The sequence below is a fragment of the Boleophthalmus pectinirostris genome, unplaced genomic scaffold, assembly GCF_026225935.1.
Source record: "Boleophthalmus pectinirostris isolate CB_2022bp ecotype Guang Dong unplaced genomic scaffold, ASM2622593v1 HiC_scaffold_23, whole genome shotgun sequence".
NCBI classification, from domain to species: Eukaryota; Metazoa; Chordata; class Actinopteri; order Gobiiformes; family Gobiidae; genus Boleophthalmus; species Boleophthalmus pectinirostris.
The window spans coordinates 19,744,644-19,764,949 of record NW_026571207.1 but is presented as its reverse complement, the minus strand read 5'-3'; the positions used below and the strand labels follow the sequence as shown (position 1 = coordinate 19,764,949).

General features: G+C 38.0%; 1 protein-coding gene across 3 annotated transcripts in view; it reads left to right on the top strand.

Annotated features, from left to right (window-relative positions):
- Positions 1-20,306, top strand: part of mid2 (midline 2) — a 115,992-nt gene that overhangs the window by 36,743 nt on the left and 58,943 nt on the right. For all 3 annotated transcript variants that reach the window (XM_055159531.1, XM_055159532.1, XM_055159533.1), the window contains one exon: positions 16,167-17,044. In XM_055159531.1, the coding sequence (XP_055015506.1) occupies positions 16,223-17,044 (822 nt within the window). In that variant the 5' untranslated portion in view covers positions 16,167-16,222. The remainder of the gene's footprint in view (positions 1-16,166; positions 17,045-20,306) is intronic.

The window sequence follows — 20,306 nt, the reverse complement described above, 5'->3', positions numbered from 1 at the left end:
AGACAGAAGTTTTGTGAATGTAACAAGAAATAAGTCATACCTAAATCCTATGTTCCATTTGACTAACCCTACCAAATTTAACAACAAAATATGAAGCTCAACTACTTTTTGTTCTACAAATTGACCTATTGCTAATCCAATAAGTGTCTCAATGTAATCTATTGCTGCAACAGTTAAACCACAGAAGAACCCAAGAATGTTTTGAGTTTGGCTCTCAGACAACAGTTCATACCACAGTGCCTCTTATAATATTAAAGTCGACAGTTATAGTTATCACTTTTCCAAATGAAACTTGAACAAGCTCTAGTGCATGTGCTATGTGGCGGCCCCTTTCATTCATATACCGTTAGAAACCAAAGAATCCGCACCCCTGATGGTTTAAGACCACGCCATTCCCGACTAAATCCTCTACAATTCGTCATGCTTTCCTGGCTTTCTGCTACAAATCTGGACCACAGCAATGCCACTAATTCTTCTCAGCAGTTCAAATGAATGGTTTGAGAGAGACAACATGCTTCACTTTTAATAAACACTGTTTCCTCTGAGATGTTTAGCCTGGACTGGTGACCCTGGGTGCTCTTGGATGTACTTAATGATGTGAGAAAACCATTATGTAGCAGAAAATAATAGAAGGGGTTACTCACACTGCTGCTGTACGCCTAAGGGAGTGCACGGCCATTTGTTTAACATAATATGAACAGTCAGTCGGGGGCTATAAAATATGTACGTTATAGGCTATAAAAGTTACATTAGAATCGCTTAAGTGGGTTTTATTGATTAGAGAAAATATTTATTAACTGTAGTCGTCTTTTCTTTTATTATGCAGTTTTATCAGCGTGAAGGCATTCCACAAAAATTATAGGTTGGTTAGGGTTAGGGTCTAAAGTTCTGAAGTAATCAACAGTCTGCATAAACTTCCTTTTCTTGCATTATGGTTAGCAATCAAAATTAATGGCAAAGAAGTAGCACATTTAAAAGTAAAACATTTTAAATTGTGTATTTATTTAGCATTTCTAGTTGGGCTGGGTGATATGCTGATGGACTAGACCAAAACTTGACCAGGATTAGAAGAGACTAGAAGACAACTACTGTACAGTACATCAGGACTAAATGAGTCCAAACCCAGACCAAAACAAAGCAATATAAATATACTAAATACATGAATCTTGATAAACACAACATGTGATCTGGCTCCAAGAAAATCATGATAATATTTTTTTTGGCATATCACCCACTCCTCATTTCAGTACAGTTGTCAGTACTTTCCACATATTTAAAGTATCTACCCTTTGCAGTGTAGAACATCTGACATTCTCCCTCTTTAATAGAGTATGAGATTTGATGTGTAATTCTGTATTGATTCAGTGATTTCATGTTTGAATGGCAGCAGCCGTGTCCTGGATGTGACAGGCTGCCTCCTGTCTCTGTCTCCAGACACGTTTGATCTCTTCATCCACAGAAGGCCCCTGTCTGCTGCAGCGCCCTCTGCATGTAGATAAGGCAGGGGAGCTCTCACGCATGTCAGCACAGCACTGTCGACAACTGGGGCCAGAGAGGATGCAAGTTTTATTTCATAAGTTAGTCTTTTAAGTCATTTTTATGAGGAGTGCACTGGATTCCCCCTAGACTGGTAGTTTTAATTGTCAAGTGAAAAAGCAAGTGTTAAACATGCTGTCATCCATCCATCTTCAGTTGATCGTAAATGTACCGATACTGAAACATGGATCAACTGGATTAGGTATCAATTCCAAGTTATCGGTTCAACCTACATCCTGGTTGGGATGTTCTGTATTTACAGACTAATTTTGGCCCAGAACATCTCATAATGTTTGATCTTATAGTCTTGCAAAGCTGTGCACGTAGTGATGTGAAGGATAAATAACAGTTTGAGGACACAATTTGATCTCTTTAGTTGTAAGTAACTTTAAGGAAGTATGTGACAGTTTCCGTGCCTACACTTGTATCGGTTATTCATAATTTGTCTATGTATGATTATTACTTTTTATAATGACATCCAAGTCCCAGGATCACAAACAAGTGTACTCTTTGTGCCAGCCCATAGTCTGAATAAATTACAATTGCAGCATCAGAAATGGCATCCATGACTAATTAATTGAGGAGGCAGATGTTTTTCGGTTGTGATGTGAAGAGATGACTAGATCTTGAAAAATTGTTTGTGGAAAACTATGATAAATTGCAGCAGCTAACTGTTTGTGTAACATCAGTTTCTTTGCATAAATTGATATCAAATGAGGCACGCTTTGCCCGAAGTTTGTTTAAATATCTTCATTAGTGTCCTTTACCCAGAGAAATGGCAGCACTATTAGGCATGAGCTAGAGAAGTCTTAATTGGCCGTCATTTCCTCTGCAGTGTTTGATTAAACTCAGCTGCACTTGTGATGAGGCCAGATTGTACGATAGCTTTAACAAGAATAATTGTTTGTTGTTCTGTTTGTGTGCATGGCAGCAGTTTTGTTATGATTACAGGTTCACTTTTTATGAATCTAGTTAAGGAGCAGAGACCTTTTTCCCACTTTTACCACAGTAGTGAAAGCCAGTTGCCTCCAGACCTGCATGTGTTTCTATGATCTCACCTGCTGGCACCACAGCCCTGGATCAGGCCCCACTCTGCTCTTATAAAGCCCACCCAAACATCTCTGCTGGGCACAGTAACACACCACATCAGCCTGACACCTCCACTAAAGTTTTTAAGTCACATAGAATATAATGCACATCAAACAATATTAAGGATGGAAAGACAATAGCCTCTATGAGAACTACTTGGTCAGTTCTTTTCTATAGTTTAAGATATTGGCCTTGACTGCCTTGAAGGTGGAAACTGTGTAGTAGTAGTAGTACTACTTGTTGTTTTTCTTTTCTTTCCCATGCTTTGCATTGCTGTAGACATATTGTCATTCACTTCAAAGGTGTTATGGGACAGTCCGGTGTGTTAATTACTGGTCAGAACAGAGCACAACTCAAAAGTCAGGATTTAAGGATTGAGAAAGAGGAAACCACCCTTTTGTCCAGGGCCTGACTCATGCACACAGCCTTGCATCATGCTCACAGGAGCTCTTAGAAACACCTCTATAAAAACAGGCTTTGCTCACAGCTTCTGGGGTCAGTGCCTCCCTGTCTCTCTTCTTTGAGGTTGAGAGCCTGCAGACACACTGTGAGGGTGTGGTTGTGGTGGAGCTAGTATGTGTCATGGAGAGGTATTTAAAGGCCTGAATGTAGTTGACAGAGGACAGCGTAGAGATTAAATGCTTAAGTTTATGTAAATGTGTACACAAATATGGGAAAAAATACACAAAAGGTTATTAAATCCTATCAAAAACAAATAGGGCTGGGGAATATGGCATTTTATTTATTTATTTTTTATTTTATTTTCAGTCTGATACCAATTCTGAAACTATAGCTGTAAGTAACTGCCAATACCCGATATTAACTGATACCAGTGCAGAGACTGAAAGCAGCATTTATTTCCTTAAAAAGCCAGAACCTATCTTAATGTGTGTGTAGCTGCTACTTATCTCACAGGTAACAGCAGAACAGTTTTGAACATTAGTCACAGTTATGACACTTTCTGGCCCGACTATGACCAGGAAATAGTCATGTTACATCAGTTTATATGTCCATCTAGGATATTGGCTGAACCGATGTTTGGAATCCGATATTCAGTGTAGCAAATGTTTCAGTATCGGCACCAATATCCAATACCAGTTGCAGATATTGGATACACAGCTGTCGGATGTTCCAAACCACATGCTTACTGACAGATGATTGACTGTAGATGTCTTAATTTTAAACCCCACACATATAATTGATGATCTGACGTGACTGAATCTCGATGTTGATTAATATTTGATTAATTGCCCAATCCTCTACTTATAATTACGTTTTTCAGAGCCATCTTGACAGTGAAACATTTGCATGCACTAAGGCTAACCTAATTGGAACTGAGCCAACATAATTATACCTTATAAAAATGGTGTGAACTTGTACTTGCTACTGTACCTCTGTGCACTTTGAAAATGGTATACCTATAGGCATAGTTAACCTTTTGTTAACAAGCCCTCTATGGATTTGGTTGGAACTGGCTATTTTTAAAAGAGTAATGTTGCCTGGGTATTGTTGAGCTCACAGTCTATTGATTTGTTGCATGAAAAACAATTGGACCATGAATAGGAAAATGGTGCGAAGATAAATGAAATGTCTATAGTATTATATATTCTTAACATCAAAACATAGCATATAGCAGGTAAGGTATAAAAGAGAGCCTGCCTTTCTTCTCTGTTCATTCACAAACATACTCAGTAAAATTAGACTGATAATTTGGAGCTGCATTTCAGAGCGGTAATTATATGTTGCACAGTGTTGCAATATCACTGTTATTTCTGCTGCAATAATGACTCCCATATTGAGTTTTTGTGCTGTATTTCTGGTGCTGGAACACGGGCAGTCTGCAGCATGCTCCCTTTGCATTTTAATAACCAACAAACTTTATGTTGGTTATGTCAAATTGCACTAAGACAAACCTCATTGATCCAGAAGAGAAATTGTTTGGACACGACAGCTGTTGTTATGTTGTCAATCAATTTGTTTAGCTATTGTTGTTTAGAAAAAAAAGACTGTGAATAACACTGAATAGCTTTTACTAAATTTGACCAAAATGACGCTGAAGTGATCCAGCTCGAGAACATCCTGATCTGGTATATTTACAGACAAAATCGTTTTTTTCATCAAAAACACAAAATCTGGATGTTTCCTGTCACATTTACTGACACATTTAGTTGTAGTTTGTAGTTTAAGTAATTCCTTCTTTGCTTGAGTCATAAAACCTGTTCTCTTACACATGTTTAAATCCAATATAATCCATAATCAACTAGATGGCATTAATCAATTCACTTGTTTCAGCCTTAGCTCACACAGTACAATATGATAACACAGCTCAAAAATAAGGTACAAAAATATACAGATATGTAAATGTACAAATACAATAAGATAAAACTAAATGAAATATATCTATATATGGCCGTAAGACATAAGCCTGTCGCAATAATTATTATATTAACTTATACTTCAATACATTAAAGTTTAAACAGTATATTTATCGCATGAACATTTTCTTTACACGACTGGGAATTTTTTTGGTTCTTTTTTGCCATATGATAAGACTGAAGACTTAAAAGGTTTTAGGTTTTAGAAATTAATTGTGCTATACTGATTAATTGCAGCTTATGATTTTTTTACTATATTGTACATTTAGAATATCTTTTGTGGCTTAAATCTGCTCCTGGGCTATTCAGTGATATGAATTTGTTTCAGTATTATCGTTATCGTCTATATTTACATATCTCACTTCATTTTTTAAAATATTGACAGGATGAGGGATACAGTGCAAAGATTAAATGGTGGCTTTGACATGACATTAGGTTATCTGTTAAAAACTGATGTGACTAATTGCAAAAAGCCAAGATGTCTAACAGGGCTCACCAAGACAATCAAACACAGCCAAGCGAAACAATAGCTGTGACGCGCTCCTGAAGGAAATGCCACACATTACAGTGGTGTATAAATAGAAAGAAGGGTCTAACTTTGCCAAGGCCAGATAGAGGACAGGAACCCCCCTCCAAGGTCTCCCTCTCCGGGCTGCAGGGTTCCTTTGTTTCTCCGTCTGACGATGATCTATTCACAGCACATTTCTCTTGACCTCACTATTTTCTCAGAGGGGTTATTTAAGTTTTCTGTCTGCCCCCTTTACCGTGGCACTGACAACATGTCCCCAACACCTGCTGTTATCTGGCACACTTCATCTACTCTGGGTCAAGTCTGTTTTAGAAGTGGTGTTTTACTTTTCCAGACATTACGGTAATACATTATGACCCATGAACTGTCAGTGTGATTGATCAACGCAGTGTGATGTACTGTGGTTTTACCCGGTAGTTGTCACCCATTGCTAGGGCTGTGAAATTATTGCATTTTAACATTTTCAAAGCTTCTATTAACAGCTCAGTGGTTTTTAACTGAGAGGAATAGATTTTTTTTTTTTTTTTTTTTTTGTAATCTGAGCAAAAGAAAGTCTTGTTCATGAAATTGTATTAAGAGCCATATGTATTTGGTTTAATAAGATCTAACTGAAAAAGATTTAGTAGATTATTTAAATAGATTAGAGTTAATTAACTGGTCGATGGTCTCTTTCTATTGGTAAACAAAGAGGCAACTACATTTCATAGATCTATATTGTAGAGCAGCAGAGCAAGATACTGAGTAAGCTGAAGATTTGGGAGTGAATCTTATGTATAAACTTTTATTTTATTTTATTTTTTTACATATACAGTAAGTACATTTTTTCCTAGGACTTTTGTGTCCTCTTCTTGCAGTTGTTGTCTTGTAATCTTGAGTGCAGTTTGAGTCAGATACATAGATATGTAATATTTCAGAGTTTTTGCCATAGCCCTTTTTGTCAACTAATGAATCAGCAGGGCATGTTTTTAGTCCATCAAGTATTTCCTTGGTCTACTACAGCCCTAAAAAGTAGTTATTCATCAATATAAGAGTCCACCTTGTACTATGATTGCCTCTATTCATTCGTTATGGTCATTTAGAACATGCATACTGTATCTTTGGGCATTGAAATGCAGCTTGACTTCACAGACCTGTTGTAGCAGAAGCATCAGCCCTTTTATATTTCTGAGACTCAATCGAAAAATAAAGAAAAATCCATCTATTGTTCTATATTGACACAAAGATTACATTTTCTTATCCCAAAGTGAGAGATGGAGATAAAGGTTGCTCCTGCAGACGAAGTTAGTGTCCGTGTAATATTGTTGCCATGAATTCAGTAGAGACAATTCCAACAAGTCTCTCAGGCGTGCTATCTTTCCTATCAGTGGTACAAATGGGTTTCCCTGTTGGAGGGCCACACACTCGGGGCTGGAGAGATTGGGGCCCAGCTGTAGTCGATGACCGATTTAGGGGCCACAAGAATCATGACAGACTATAACTCAGAGACAGCACAATATATTTATCATTAGTGTGCTACAATTGTTTTGTGCCTCCTTATCTTGGTCTATCCTTAAAGCTCATCATAAGTAGCTGCAGAAGAGTGTTTTTACTTAAGTAGATTATTTATTCTTTGGTGCTTTATATTAGTTTTTCTCTAGCAAATAAACACAGTATATTGCATTAATTAATTTGTGTTAATGCTAGCCAATTATTTTAAAAGTGTCTTTTCACGCAGTTGACTTTTGACATGAAATACATCCGACATTTTCTTAGAGACGATATTTAACAGCCATAAGAGTTTCTTGTGTTGGAGTGCGCCGGGATATATAGTATATTCTAACCCTTTATAATCAGTGGTGGAAGGTAACAAAGTAAAAGCAGCAAATTTTACAGCTGGTACTTTTTACTTTTACTTCACTCCATCTGAGAGCAGGTATAAGTACTTTCTACTGCACCAATTTTTTTTGTGAACTGAAAAGTAAAAGTGTTTTTTATTATTATGTGAGACCTGCTGAAAAGGCTGAGGGTTTATTTTTACCAACTTCATTTGAGCAAAAATATACAAATAAAAACAGCTGGGGTAAAAAAAAATAAAAATTGGTGAACAAAATTCAGTCCAATTCTTTATAAAAAAAAAATCACATTTTAAGCTTCATTCAATCTCAAACTCATGCAAAATGCATTTACTTTTTACTCTTCAAGTACATTTATAAATGAGTATTTTAAAACCTTTACTGAAATTTTTTTTTCATGTATTATTTTTTAATTTTACTTGAGTATTTTGCTCTGGTATTTGTACTTAAATACTTCTTCCACCACACTGTTTATACTGTAGTAGCATCTATGTGACAGTGATTCATATGGCAATTGTTTAGGAAGGAATTAAACTAAGAATCAGTTGTTTACAGTTCTTCAGGCCCAAATACATGCAGGTGAAGTGAATGAATTTCCATCCTTCAGTGTCTATTTCTTGTTATTATAACATGGATATTCCTTTTTCCAAATCATTTTGGAGAAATCTGCATATTTTTTTTAAAGGTGTTTTTTTATGAAAGCTTAGACACCAAAAGAAATATGTGCTGAACTCTTCTGAAAAGACTTCCATTGTACAAACTTTTCTACCCTCTATGTTCCATATTTTATACCATAAGACTTCACTTGAGATATAGCCTTGTCACCTCTTTTATTCATTACTAGTTATAATTTAGTGTAAACAGATCTTTATAACCTGCCATCACAAATAAAGCAAAGTTTAGGGTAAAAGTGGCCATCTGTTTTTGTGAGGAAAAGCAGCTCATTTTTAAGAACTTGATTCAGTCAGATGCTTTAATTTGGGCTGCTTTCACAATGGTTTTACTGAAGGCCTTGCATTTGAAGTACACTGACATTGATCAAAATGAATACAGTAAAATGCCTCTGATCAGTGGTGAGCTTGTCATCATCAGGCCTTCATGGGAGTTAAAATATACTTGTATGCTGGTTCTGTCTTTTGGATGGCTATATATTATGGATCTGTGTCAAAAGTCATTGTAGATGAACTGTAAATGTTCTGAGCTCTTCAACAGTGACCCCAGCCTTAAGCCTTGACACCCAGGGTTTAAAGTTCATGGCCCCTACGAATATCACACTTTAAATCTCCCAGCAGATTACATATTTTGCCACTGTTATATCCTGTCCCTTTCTGCCTCCAAAACCTGCACTCGCAGCATGCTTCGGCACTTCTAAATATCATCTGCTGCCCTGCCAACATCTGATAGGGGTTTGTTGTCACCTGGGCAAGTCCACATGAATAATGCATGCAGTGTTCAGGGCAGAGCCAAGTTGTAGAGAGTGTTATGGGGTAAAAAGCCTGATAAGCAGCTCTGCTAACAATACTATCCACAATGCCAAGGTTGAAACTGTTGGTAGAATAGACTTTGTCAGTGCAGTGAAAACCGCATTATATTTTGTCAGATATAGATCGGTCTTTCTAATTAGCAGGTTGAGCTGGCCGGCACTTGACAGGAATTGATTGTTTATTTTATTTTCAGTGTCTAAGTGACAAAATATCCACTGCACCTTGGAGCCCTTATCACTGTGCAGTCGACAGTCAATGAGAGTTACAGCAGAAATAAAGGGGCGGCTAAATGAGTGTTGGGATTTGCAGCACCTGAGGGAAAAACGTCAGGGAAATGTCCAGACTCTGAGTGGGCAAATATGGCAGTGTATGTTGTTAAAGAGGCATGTAGCACATCACTGAATCCATATTATTTCTGCATCAGATCTAGAAAGTAGTATGTTTTTTAGAAGACACTGTTTTGCAATCATTTAGGTATTTAAATTTAAATATGCAGGGTTTCTCTGTTGTGTGAATGAAACAAAACACAACTCCAGGTAGGTTTTTGATGAGGAAACAGTATAATATACACAAAATAGCGTAAATTGGTCCTTTAAAGCTTGTGTCGTTTTATTTTCTATTCAGTTGACTCAATTAAATTTTGTACTTGACACTGAAGTGGATATTGAGAGTAGTATAGTGCTAATAGTAGTTTTCAAAGTAGCATCATTAGTTCAATAAGCAGTAAACACACTGATTATCTGATATACTCAATGCTTTCATTTACAATTTCTCAACAATGAGTGGAGCGCCTGACTACTATTTGTATAACAACCCTTTACTTAAGTGCAGTGCTTCATCTTTGGTTAATTCAAACAGTTATTTGGTGTTTAAGTGTTTAACTGTGTCCTTGTAATTTGGAGGTTAACAATTGTTATTGTACATTCATTATTGCGTGAGAAGCACAGCCCTCAATTCTCTGAGGGCCTGACCTTCAAAGCTTCATTCTAGGAAAGAAATACATGTTTGAACAGCCCATTCTAACACTACCTCAACATGTAAGGCTATGGAGCAGAGTCTGATTATTAGATATTGTATTAGATGTCTATGTTATTGGTTTTATATTAACAAGCCTTCTCAAAAGTACTCCCTGGTATCATTTCACACCTGGTTTAGTGTTGAATTTGGGTCTGTAATGGGAGGATTGAGGAGGTTAAGGTTAAGCCACTCTGCTGGGCTGCCATGAATTTGAAATGGAAACAGCGGCCTGGCAGCTTTTCTGTTTACATTCTATGAATAGGAATCACATGTTGGATAGAACCAGCCTCTGCCCTGCTCCGTAGGCAGCAGCAGAGAAAAATGTGCAAAAAAATAGCATAAGAGAAGAAGATTGGACAAGTGGACACAGAGAGGAGATTGAGATTGAAGGAGAGAGGAGGAGGAGGAGGAGGAGGGATAGATGAAGGAAAGGAAACCACGCCAGATCCTCTTTGGAGAAAAAAAAAAGAAAACATCTTTTCATCCATGAAGCAGCCGCATTCAGACACATGGATACTGTCAGAGAGTGGTTGAAAGTCTAACGTTACAAATTGAATACATAATCATATGTTGGGTGCAGGCATGTTCCGGTCATTTGGAGGACTCTTGTACAGTGGGGAGCTGACCTATTTCCGATTTCTAAACCCAAATTGGACAAAAAACAAAGTCTTTTAGTGTCTGGCAAAGCTCACTAGTCCTGTAACATGAAATATGACACTGCTTGTGGCCATCTTTGATTGTAATTATGACGTTGTCTCTCTATAATAGGTACACTTCATTCATTTTCCTTAGGCAGGGACTGCAGTAGTAGTACTTACTTTTGGACAAGGTTCACATGTATTTGCTTGTGCACAGTTTTGACACCAATTAGCAAAATGTACTTTCTCAATAGCAGCATTTCATCCCCTAACTCTGCACTCTCACTGGACTACTGTTAGGAAATATGTTTTGGAGTCTGCTGACACTTTAAGTAATGAAAGTGAGGCTGTGTGAAGCTGTTTTTACTGGCCCTTTTTAATGTGTGTACCCTGATTATAGTACCTACGCTGTGCCAAATATGGGAGGGTCTCTGAGTTCCAGCAACATCATACATACAAACAGGTCAGCTTTTCTCTCAAAGACGTGTTCTGGGGCTGCTGGTGTTTGGTTTCCTCATAAAGGGTGTTTTCAAAAGCATTGAAAAGAAATCAGGCAGGGTCTTGTCATGCAATGTTTGAACCATTTTTAAGGTGGTAAATATTTAAAGAACTATACCCATTTTTCAGGCAGTTCTGCGGCTCAGCAATTCATTATGACTGCATAAATGAGCATTCAGAATTTTAGAATATGGTATTAGTAATGCTGGTCTTTTGCTTGTACCAATGGATTTTTTCAATAATTGATCAGTGAAATGCTTTTTAAGACCTGAAAAGAACCAAATTATCGATTTTTAGAGACACATTTGTTTGTTTATAATCCCCTCTTATATTTTGCACACAATGCTGATAGTCTGACATTGCAGTTATTTTTTGTTGGTATGTGTCAGCTTGTGGGTTTGTTATTGGGCTGCACAAAAATTCTAATTGATATTCCTGATGAGTATTATGAAATTTGAGATATATATCATGTTTAAATCCTTAGATTCTGATCAGAGTGCACATTGTAAACTACTCCAGCAGCATTCACATTTGAGAGAAGACAGAAATATAAACTGATAAACAAATCCAAGAATTTCAGGCATTTCAGAATGTGTTTGTAGAGGTCTAAAGAGCATGTTTTTATACAAAAGACTTGATATTTTGTTCTTTGCAGAGTATATTTAATTATCTAAAGAATTACAGCCTTTGTGATTTAACAATTTCACCAACCCAAATTGCTATTTTGATTTGATTGTGAAATTTGTGCTTAAATGTGAAGCCCTAGTTCATTTAGCTATTTTTAGTAAATGAAAAAAAAAAAAGAAGTTATATATAAATGTGTTTATATTAGCACTATTTAACACTGTGTTTTCAGTTTGTCTGTTTTCCGTTAGACTAAACTTCCGATATCAATGAGAACATCTAACTAGAGGGAAGAATATTTGATATGGTTTGATGCACATTTTCTGTTGCCACATGTCACTCACCTTTGTCCCCAAGAACCTTTTGTGAGTTTCTGCCAGACATTTTTTCGTGCGTTGAGCCTGTGATTGGCAGCTCCCACTGTGAATATAGATTCCAGATCACCTCAGAGAAAGACGAGAGAGCTGCTCTGAAAGAATACTGTGTTGTGTGGAAAGTGTTACAGAAATATTGATATTCTTCTGAGCGGGTGGCTGTCTTAGAAGTTTGACCTAGGGATATTGTAGAAGCAGGTTCTGGACTTTGGTATGGGTTTGATCTGTGCTTCTGTTCTGTATGTACTGCCTTACATCCCAGAGTCTGGTGAACCTCACTAAAACCTGCCCTAACATCTTTTATTCCTCCCTTTATGTCAGTGATAAATGTGCTACATCAAGCTCTGTACCTAAGTCCGCCCCTTTGTGTCTTTCAACTGGAGTGTATTTTATTGATCAGGTCAGTATTTGTTCACACACAGTTTTAAGATTATAAAGAACATTTCATTTCATATTGTTTACCCCAGACTGTTGGAAATGACAGATGAGCGGAGATGTAAAAAAAAAAAAAAGAAACCTCGAGGGACAAGGACAAAGATAAACAGCTGTTATGTGAAATGAAAATTATAATAAGAAATTCCTCTTTTCAGTCTCTATCGAGATTTTGATGCCTTGACTGGACATTAAACATGCACTTGCACATTATTCAGTTACAGGTGTTGTTATTGAATGTCTTTACAAATACGTAATCTTACACAGGCTTTTCTTTCCATAGTTGTGACTTGTAACTGGGCCTACCACATACTTGTCTCCATGGAGATAGATTAGTTATATGCTAGATTGTAAAACATTCCAAGAAAAGCAATAACATCCTCACAGACACAAGAAGGTGGTGGACTACTTAAATCCAATTGTTTATCATCCCTTTCATTGTAGGTTCATTGTATTTAATTGGCCTTATTTTGTAATAATCACATTCCCATGATCTTTTTAATGGATACGTTTTTAGATAGACATTTTCTTCAATACCTTATGTATAGCATTATTTCGCCTTTCATCCATGCTCACCACATTTAGCAAGTGTGTTTTCCTTCAGCCCACAGACCCAATCTGTTTCCTCTGCAGGCAGAACACTTCCCTCTACCCTTCTCTGTATGTGACATATGCAAGGAGCCAGTGGGAGAGACCAGCCTCCTCTAATTGTTTCACTTTGTTTTACATAGTGCCAGAGGTTTGCCCCAAAAGTGCCGGCTATTGTTGCTCGCACCGTTTCCCCAGTGACACAGATGAAATGTCCCTGTTGATGATGTTAAGAACCTTGTGTTAATTATATGCCCACGCCTCGTCACACATGCTCACGTTTGCCCCTGTGCTAAACTAGGGGATATAGTGTGACTGGAACAATATAATGCACAGTATGGCTCAAGTTCCTGTCACTGCTGATTTGAAGGACTTAACAAATGGATGTTTTGATTTAGTGCCTTTTGTTTTGACATATGTTAGACTGTCTGTAATCCCAGTAATACATAAAGATAAGATTAGTTTGTTTTAAACACAGGCCCGCCTATAAGAGAGATGATGGCCCAAGGCAGTAATGCTATTGATTGAGGCAGAACGTAATCTTGTTGATTGAGTATGGAATAAGAATATAAGAGAGAGTGCTTGTAGCCAGCAGTTGTTTTTCATTTGAGGTGAGGTTGGCGTGTCTGCACACAGCAACCTGATCAAATGTTGTAAACAGAGGGGAAAAGGTATGTATCCTGTTGACATATTTAACCCAAAGCAGAATTGTTGTATCGCTTTTCTTGTTTCTTTGGTTTTATGAAGTGTTATGCGTTGTGACTTGTAAACAAAGTTGGATTATACAAGTGCAGTAATAATCATGTCTGGAAAAGTAGTGTGAGACATAGTAAGCATGCAACTACTGTCCCTGACATTACACACACATAAAGACATCCAGAGAAATTTACAAGCCAAGTCCTTCTGTCTAACTCCAGACCATATGCAGATAAATAAGGTAAAAACATTCTAAACTAATATGGAAATATGTTTTAAAATGCTAGCTAAATGTGTTTAGATTTCTCAAAAGTCATACTGTGGCACTACAGTACACTACAGGCAACTACAAGAACTACAGGCAAAGGGACATCTCACAGGTAGTGTGTGCACCATCAGAAAAGTAACTTTGTGCACCTTTAAATAAATATGTGAAATTATGTATTATTATGTTATGTTAAAGAGGGAAGTAAACAGCTAGATAGTGCTAAATTAATAGTACTCAATAAAATATCCAAATGGTATCTTCCACCTTTGTGCATGTGAGTAGGTCTACTGATTGCTACCACTGTGTTCACAGGTTGTAATTAGTGTAGATTCCTTCAGTAATACTAGTCCGTGTGAATGGAGATTTTCACAAGGCTCAAGTAACTGCATTTCTTTTACCTGTTCACCCTTGCATCCAACTGTGAGCTCATGAATGTACAGTCAGAGCCTTAAATAAAGCACATGAAATTGCATGTCCACATTATGATTCTTTCCTCTACCCTTATGTCTTATCAGTGCTGTATGGTTGGCTTCGTTGTGTTAACCTCCTTATCCTTGTCCACTATAATCACTCTGCTACAGTATTATTTCTGAATCACTGGCTCTTGTTAATGAACCACTAAATACACCGGAGATAGATTAGCTTTGTTTGCAGTGTGACCGAGCAGAACCCAATGCCCATTTAGATTGTTCACAGTGATCTATGAATTCTATTTGCTTCTATTGTGCCATTCCCTCTGATAAGATACACAACATATCAGAATCGCACCAGTACTGTTTCGCTATGATTATAGTGAAACCTCTCATTGTCTTTTTTTTTTTTTTTTTCTCTAGTAATGGGTTTCAAATAGCTTTCAGTGAGCTTCTGCTTTCTCTCCAAGCACACTTTGGGTTCTCCTGATGTAGACATGAGGATTGAGAGACTAGACTTCTCAGGTGTTGTCTGTTTTTCAAACAATGCCGTATTGATGCAGGGATATTGTCATGGCTTGTTCATTTAAAGAAGCTTGTAATGCCAATACTAATGCAATATTCTGTTGAATAACTCATTTCTGAGACAATGACTTCTCACACGAAAAATCATGTTTTGACAACTTCAGGATAATTATGTAATCCAGTAACAGCTCAACTGTTGTGCAACTGTCTGCAACTACAGTGCTAGAGATGTTATTTTTAATCATATTGTTACTCATTGTTTTTTTTGTTTTGTTTTGTTTTGTTTTTTTAATATAGACTAGAATATAGAATAGAATAGAATATAGATATAAATTATAAATGTAATTAATTAAATTCTTACTGACCTGACTCGTAGTTTGACCTGGTGGAGGTATGCCATCTGCTTGTATTCATGGAGTTAGAATATTAGAAATTAAGAAACCATAACTCTTTGTGTCATTTTAAAATCTTATCCTTTTTTTTTTTTTTAGTTAGGTTGTTGTTATTTGGGAGGGAAACAAGTGAGAGTTTCCTTTGTTTAGTATAATGTCAGTGAGGTCACTGATAAAATTAAAACCCAGTGCCAGATGTGTAGAGTCATTTGTGATTAGTGAAAATGTGCAGAGGTGCACTGTAGTAAATCCTGCTTCAGAGGTACAGAAAGACAGCTGCCCCACAAAAGGCTGCTGTAATCAAATCATCTGTGTCTCTAAGGTCAATGCTTTTACTTCTGTTTTGTTTGCTTTTAGAGGAGACCCAGACCTGAGATAAGCCCACACAGTTATGGTATTGTTTTTTTCCTTCCCAATGGATTAAAGGCCACCCAAGGGAGACAGTTTGATATGCTAGGTGCTGTGACTTAAGTGAAATATGAAATCAATTGTTTTGTTTTGTTCACACTACTTTCCCATTAAGTAGGAGCGTTCCCTTGCAATGCTTCTTTAGTTTCTTTAGTCTTATGCCACTCGGAGCATAAAGAACTATCCTCTCACATTATTTCTTTTTAATGACTTCTATGAACTGAGCTAGCCTCTGTGAGCTCTGAGTGCTACTGTTGCTGACTGTGCACAAGCCACTCCCTCTTACCTGAATCCAATAACTCATGCCTGTTGGAGTTAGAATCAGATAGGGGTGAATGGGCGGGTGTGTGGTTTCTGCTGTAGTATTCAATAAAAAGTAGTACCTGGGGATAAGAGTACAGCGAAAGTTTGAACAATTTCAGAGTGCTTATTTGTGACTTCTCTCTTCCAGGTTTCGAGCCAGCTTCTGTGGGAATTGATGTCACTCTTGGATTGGTTTAATTGAAAATGGAAACACTGGAGTCTGAGCTGACGTGCCCAATCTGCCTGGAGTTGTTTGAAGACCCTCTGCTGTTGCCCTGTGCCCATTCTCTGTGTTTTAACTGTGCCCACCGTATCCTGGTGTCTCATTGCTCCACCAGCAAACCACTCGAGTCAATATCTGCTTTCCAGTGTCCCACGTGCCGCTACGTCATCACGCTGAATCACAGAGGGCTGGAGGGCCTAAAGCGCAATGTGACTCTGCAGAACATCATTGATCGCTTTCAAAAGGCCTCCCTCAGTGGCCCCAACTCCCCTACCGAGAGCCGCCGCCTGCCGCCCCCACAGCGGCCCTTTACTGCTACCATCAGCGCCACCATAGGCACCCTGGGCGGCGGCAGTGGCACCAGTGGAAGTAGCGCCCGCGGCAGCCCGGCCACTTCCAGCCACTCGCATTCGCTGGCCAATCATAGTAACCACACCAACCACAACAACGCCAACCACAGCCCAGCGGTCATCGCCAAGATGGACTATCGTATTAGCTGCCAGTTCTGTGAGCAGGACCCTCCTCGAGAGGCGGTGAAGACGTGTGTGACGTGTGAAGTGTCATACTGTGACCGGTGTCTGAGGGCCACTCACCCAAATAAAAAGCCCTTCACCAGCCACCGCCTGGTGGAGCCTGTCCCAGACACGCACATCCGAGGGCTGACCTGCATGGAGCATGAGAATGAGAAGGTCAACATGTACTGCATGGTGGATGACCAGCTCATATGTGCCCTGTGTAAGCTGGTGGGACGTCACCGCGAGCACCAGGTGTGCTCCCTCACTGAGCGCTTTGACAAACTCAAGGTGAGTACTGTGTACACCACCATAGCCACTGTTTGTGCCAACACTGTGGGCCCATATCAGTGGACCACTGTTTAGAGAGGTAAGTCACTCAATATAGGGCAGGGTGACACAGAAATGTTCTGTAAAGTTTGCCAAACATAACTAACCATGTTTGATTTGAAAACATTCCTGCTTTGCTTTTTTGCATACTAACTTGACAATAGCACCAAACAAAGTGGGATTAGTTTTTGTTTGAGCAAGAAGAGCAGAAGGATGGCAGGGAGAGAGGGACATTTGGGTGGATGAGAGGAGCAGTCAAAGCAGCAGCACAGTGGGGAGGCCATCATTATAATAGTCGATGAGCTGGCATTCCCTGTGGCCAGTGAGCTTACAGAGGAAAGAGCAGGACCGCTGATTCAGACTGCAAAACAACAGGCAGAGGCACTGGCTCCAGCTAATTCCACCTCTATAGACCAGCCTCAACCAGCATCAAGCCAGAACTGTCATGTGAACACAAACAATAACACTATTTTTTGTCCTGATATGCTATCATTAAGTTAATATAGCTTTGCCTTAAAACACTGAAATATGATCAGGTTATTTATCCATACTAGTAGGTATGCATTACAGTGTAAGAACAGCATATAGCATATACACAGTATTGAAACTTAGGTTCAGGGTGTTCAAAGTATCTTTATTATTCTTGTTGCAAAGTAAATTGTAGTAACCCAAGAGTTGAAGAGCAGAGGCATGATGCAGTAGTTCTAATGCAGGAGAAATTTCAGTACAGGACTCAGCACCTGAAGACATGAACCATCAAGACACTGTGATAGTGTGTTGTCCATTGTATTCTAGTACAGTCCAGTCTGGCTATGCACTGTTGTTTTGTATCACCTCTCTGAGATACTGAACATGACCTTCCTTTGTTCCCATATAAATCTCTGGAGTGAGGACGTGCTCTTTTGTCTTTCCCCAAAGTCAAGCAGATAAAGGAAATTCCAAACATGTTTGTTGTCCCAGGAAACAGGGTGTTACCACGGTGTCAAAACTGTATCATTGTGAGCGAACAGAAGCAGTGACACATGAAACACCTTTGTGAATGAGCGCATTTGGAATGGATGCTCTGTTTTGTCAGTCTAGTGTTCGATGAATAATGGAGATACAGGTTTTTGCGCTAAAATATGTGAGCAACTTTTTAATAGCTCAGTCTGTTTAAAATTTCTACAACTTTTTAGAGTTTTTACTTATGACCAATATAATTGAACGTGCACAACAAGTTCATATTTTATATAATTTTATGTTATTCCTAAACTGTACCCCACTGCTCAGGTTCCCCACTCCTGTTTTATTCAATATACAGGACAAAGACTGTATTTACCTTATATTTACCTTAGTTATTAAAAAAATCTTCACAGCCTAGCGTCTTTGAAAAGACAAACTTTCTTCAAACTATTTCTCTTTTTACCTGAATGCACCATTAGCAGTATTAATTCTGACACTCATTTCAAGTCTCCTTCCCACTCTCCTATTCTTTGCACTTGACTATAAGATGCTCTCTTTACCCCCTGTTCTCCCTGGTCCACTGTGTTCTTTTGAACGTTTCACTGCAGAGTCTTTGAACTGACTTGACTTTGAAATCTCCAATCTCCTCCGAATCTGGCAGGAGACCAGCCCTAGTTGAGACTCCAGCAGGCTCATGAGTGGCAGTGGCAGGGAACTTCTAATCTTCTGACTCAGGGCAAGGCGAAGGGGAAGGAGGGCTTTTTGTGCATAGCTAATTGTACAGATATAGGTCAGAAATGAAGTTTTTATCTCTCACTAATTGAAAAAAATTGAAATACTATCTAAACTACAGTCTCATATCAGTACTAATAGCTAACTGAAAAAGAGCAACACATAAATAATATTTTGCTTTGAATTGTGTTTTTTTATTATTATCATTTCCCACACTCTGAAATGTTTGGATAGCACTATGTTTTGTTTTTTTTTGTTTGATTTGTTTTGTTTTTTAATTTACAAATAGTTTATATTCTATTCAAAATTTCTAAAGAATGTACTTATATCACTTTTCTACTGAAATAGCTACTGAGTCTTTTCTTACTGTAGAATATGACAACATGAAGTAGTGAGTATATTGTAGCAAATGATTAAAAAAAAAATAATAATAATTTCATCTACATAGCCATTAAATTGGTCAACATTCTATCACATTCACATTTTAACTATAAAAATCTGCCAAGAAAGGACCAAATGATAATAATCCAGAGTGCACCACATTTTGCCTCGAGGCTAGTTTTAAAGCTTGGCTGCCATAATATTTTGATCCCTCTAATTTCACCTGAGTTTGAACCCCTGAGCTCCAAGTTGCCTTTCCCATTATGTTGACAGTCCCCTGTGTGCCGGGAGAGTGTGCCAGTGCTAATAGATTTGTCTCACATTAAAGGAGAGGTAAGCCTCCCTCGGGCATTGTTGTGTGGAGATTCTGAGGACAGAAAATGCTAACAAGTGCCAAGGCAGTGCAAAACAATGCAGAGCTCAAAGTGCATCCAGTTAATCCCCCAGGCTGTTTCTTAAGCACCGCTCTTTCCACCAACGCTGAGTTTTATAATTGGTAGACCTTGGTAATGGTGTTTACTTTGATATGTCTTAAATGTGCTATTTGAAAAGGAACTTGAGAGTGTTCTTGTTATCATGCTCTTGAAAGGTGCTTCAGAGGCTATTAGACTATAAGTGCTTTAACAATTTAATGATTAGATGAAAAAATATTAGAGGACAAGATCCACATATGACACCTAAGCATAACAATATAAAAATATGAAATATTTATATTTTGCTTTATCTGCTGATATATGTCATGCAGCTTCAGACCACATGGCCAAGCTAGTGCAGAATACTACTTCAGTATTAGTGTTTTTAACATTGTGTAAGAAGAAGAAGGTATTCAGTTTGCAGTGTTCCAAAATAGGTTTAAGAAATGGTCAAAGAATTGCTAATTTTTCATAATCTAGCCAGTTGTCATTTACTCACTGAATCACTCATGTTATACTGACAGTCGCAAAGACATTGTAAACACAAATATTCATCTAAATATTTATTCTGGGGTTTTTGCACTGTGTTTGTCAAATCTGCTCATTTTTGTCCAGGGATGCCCCAGAAGTGTCTTTGTAGAACTTAGGCTCAATATACAAGAGCAGTTTGTCTGAATGAACTAATAAAGATTCTTTCCTCTTCATTGATACTTGTTTAAATATTGATTTGCAGCCTCTTGGCAGCTTGAAGTAAT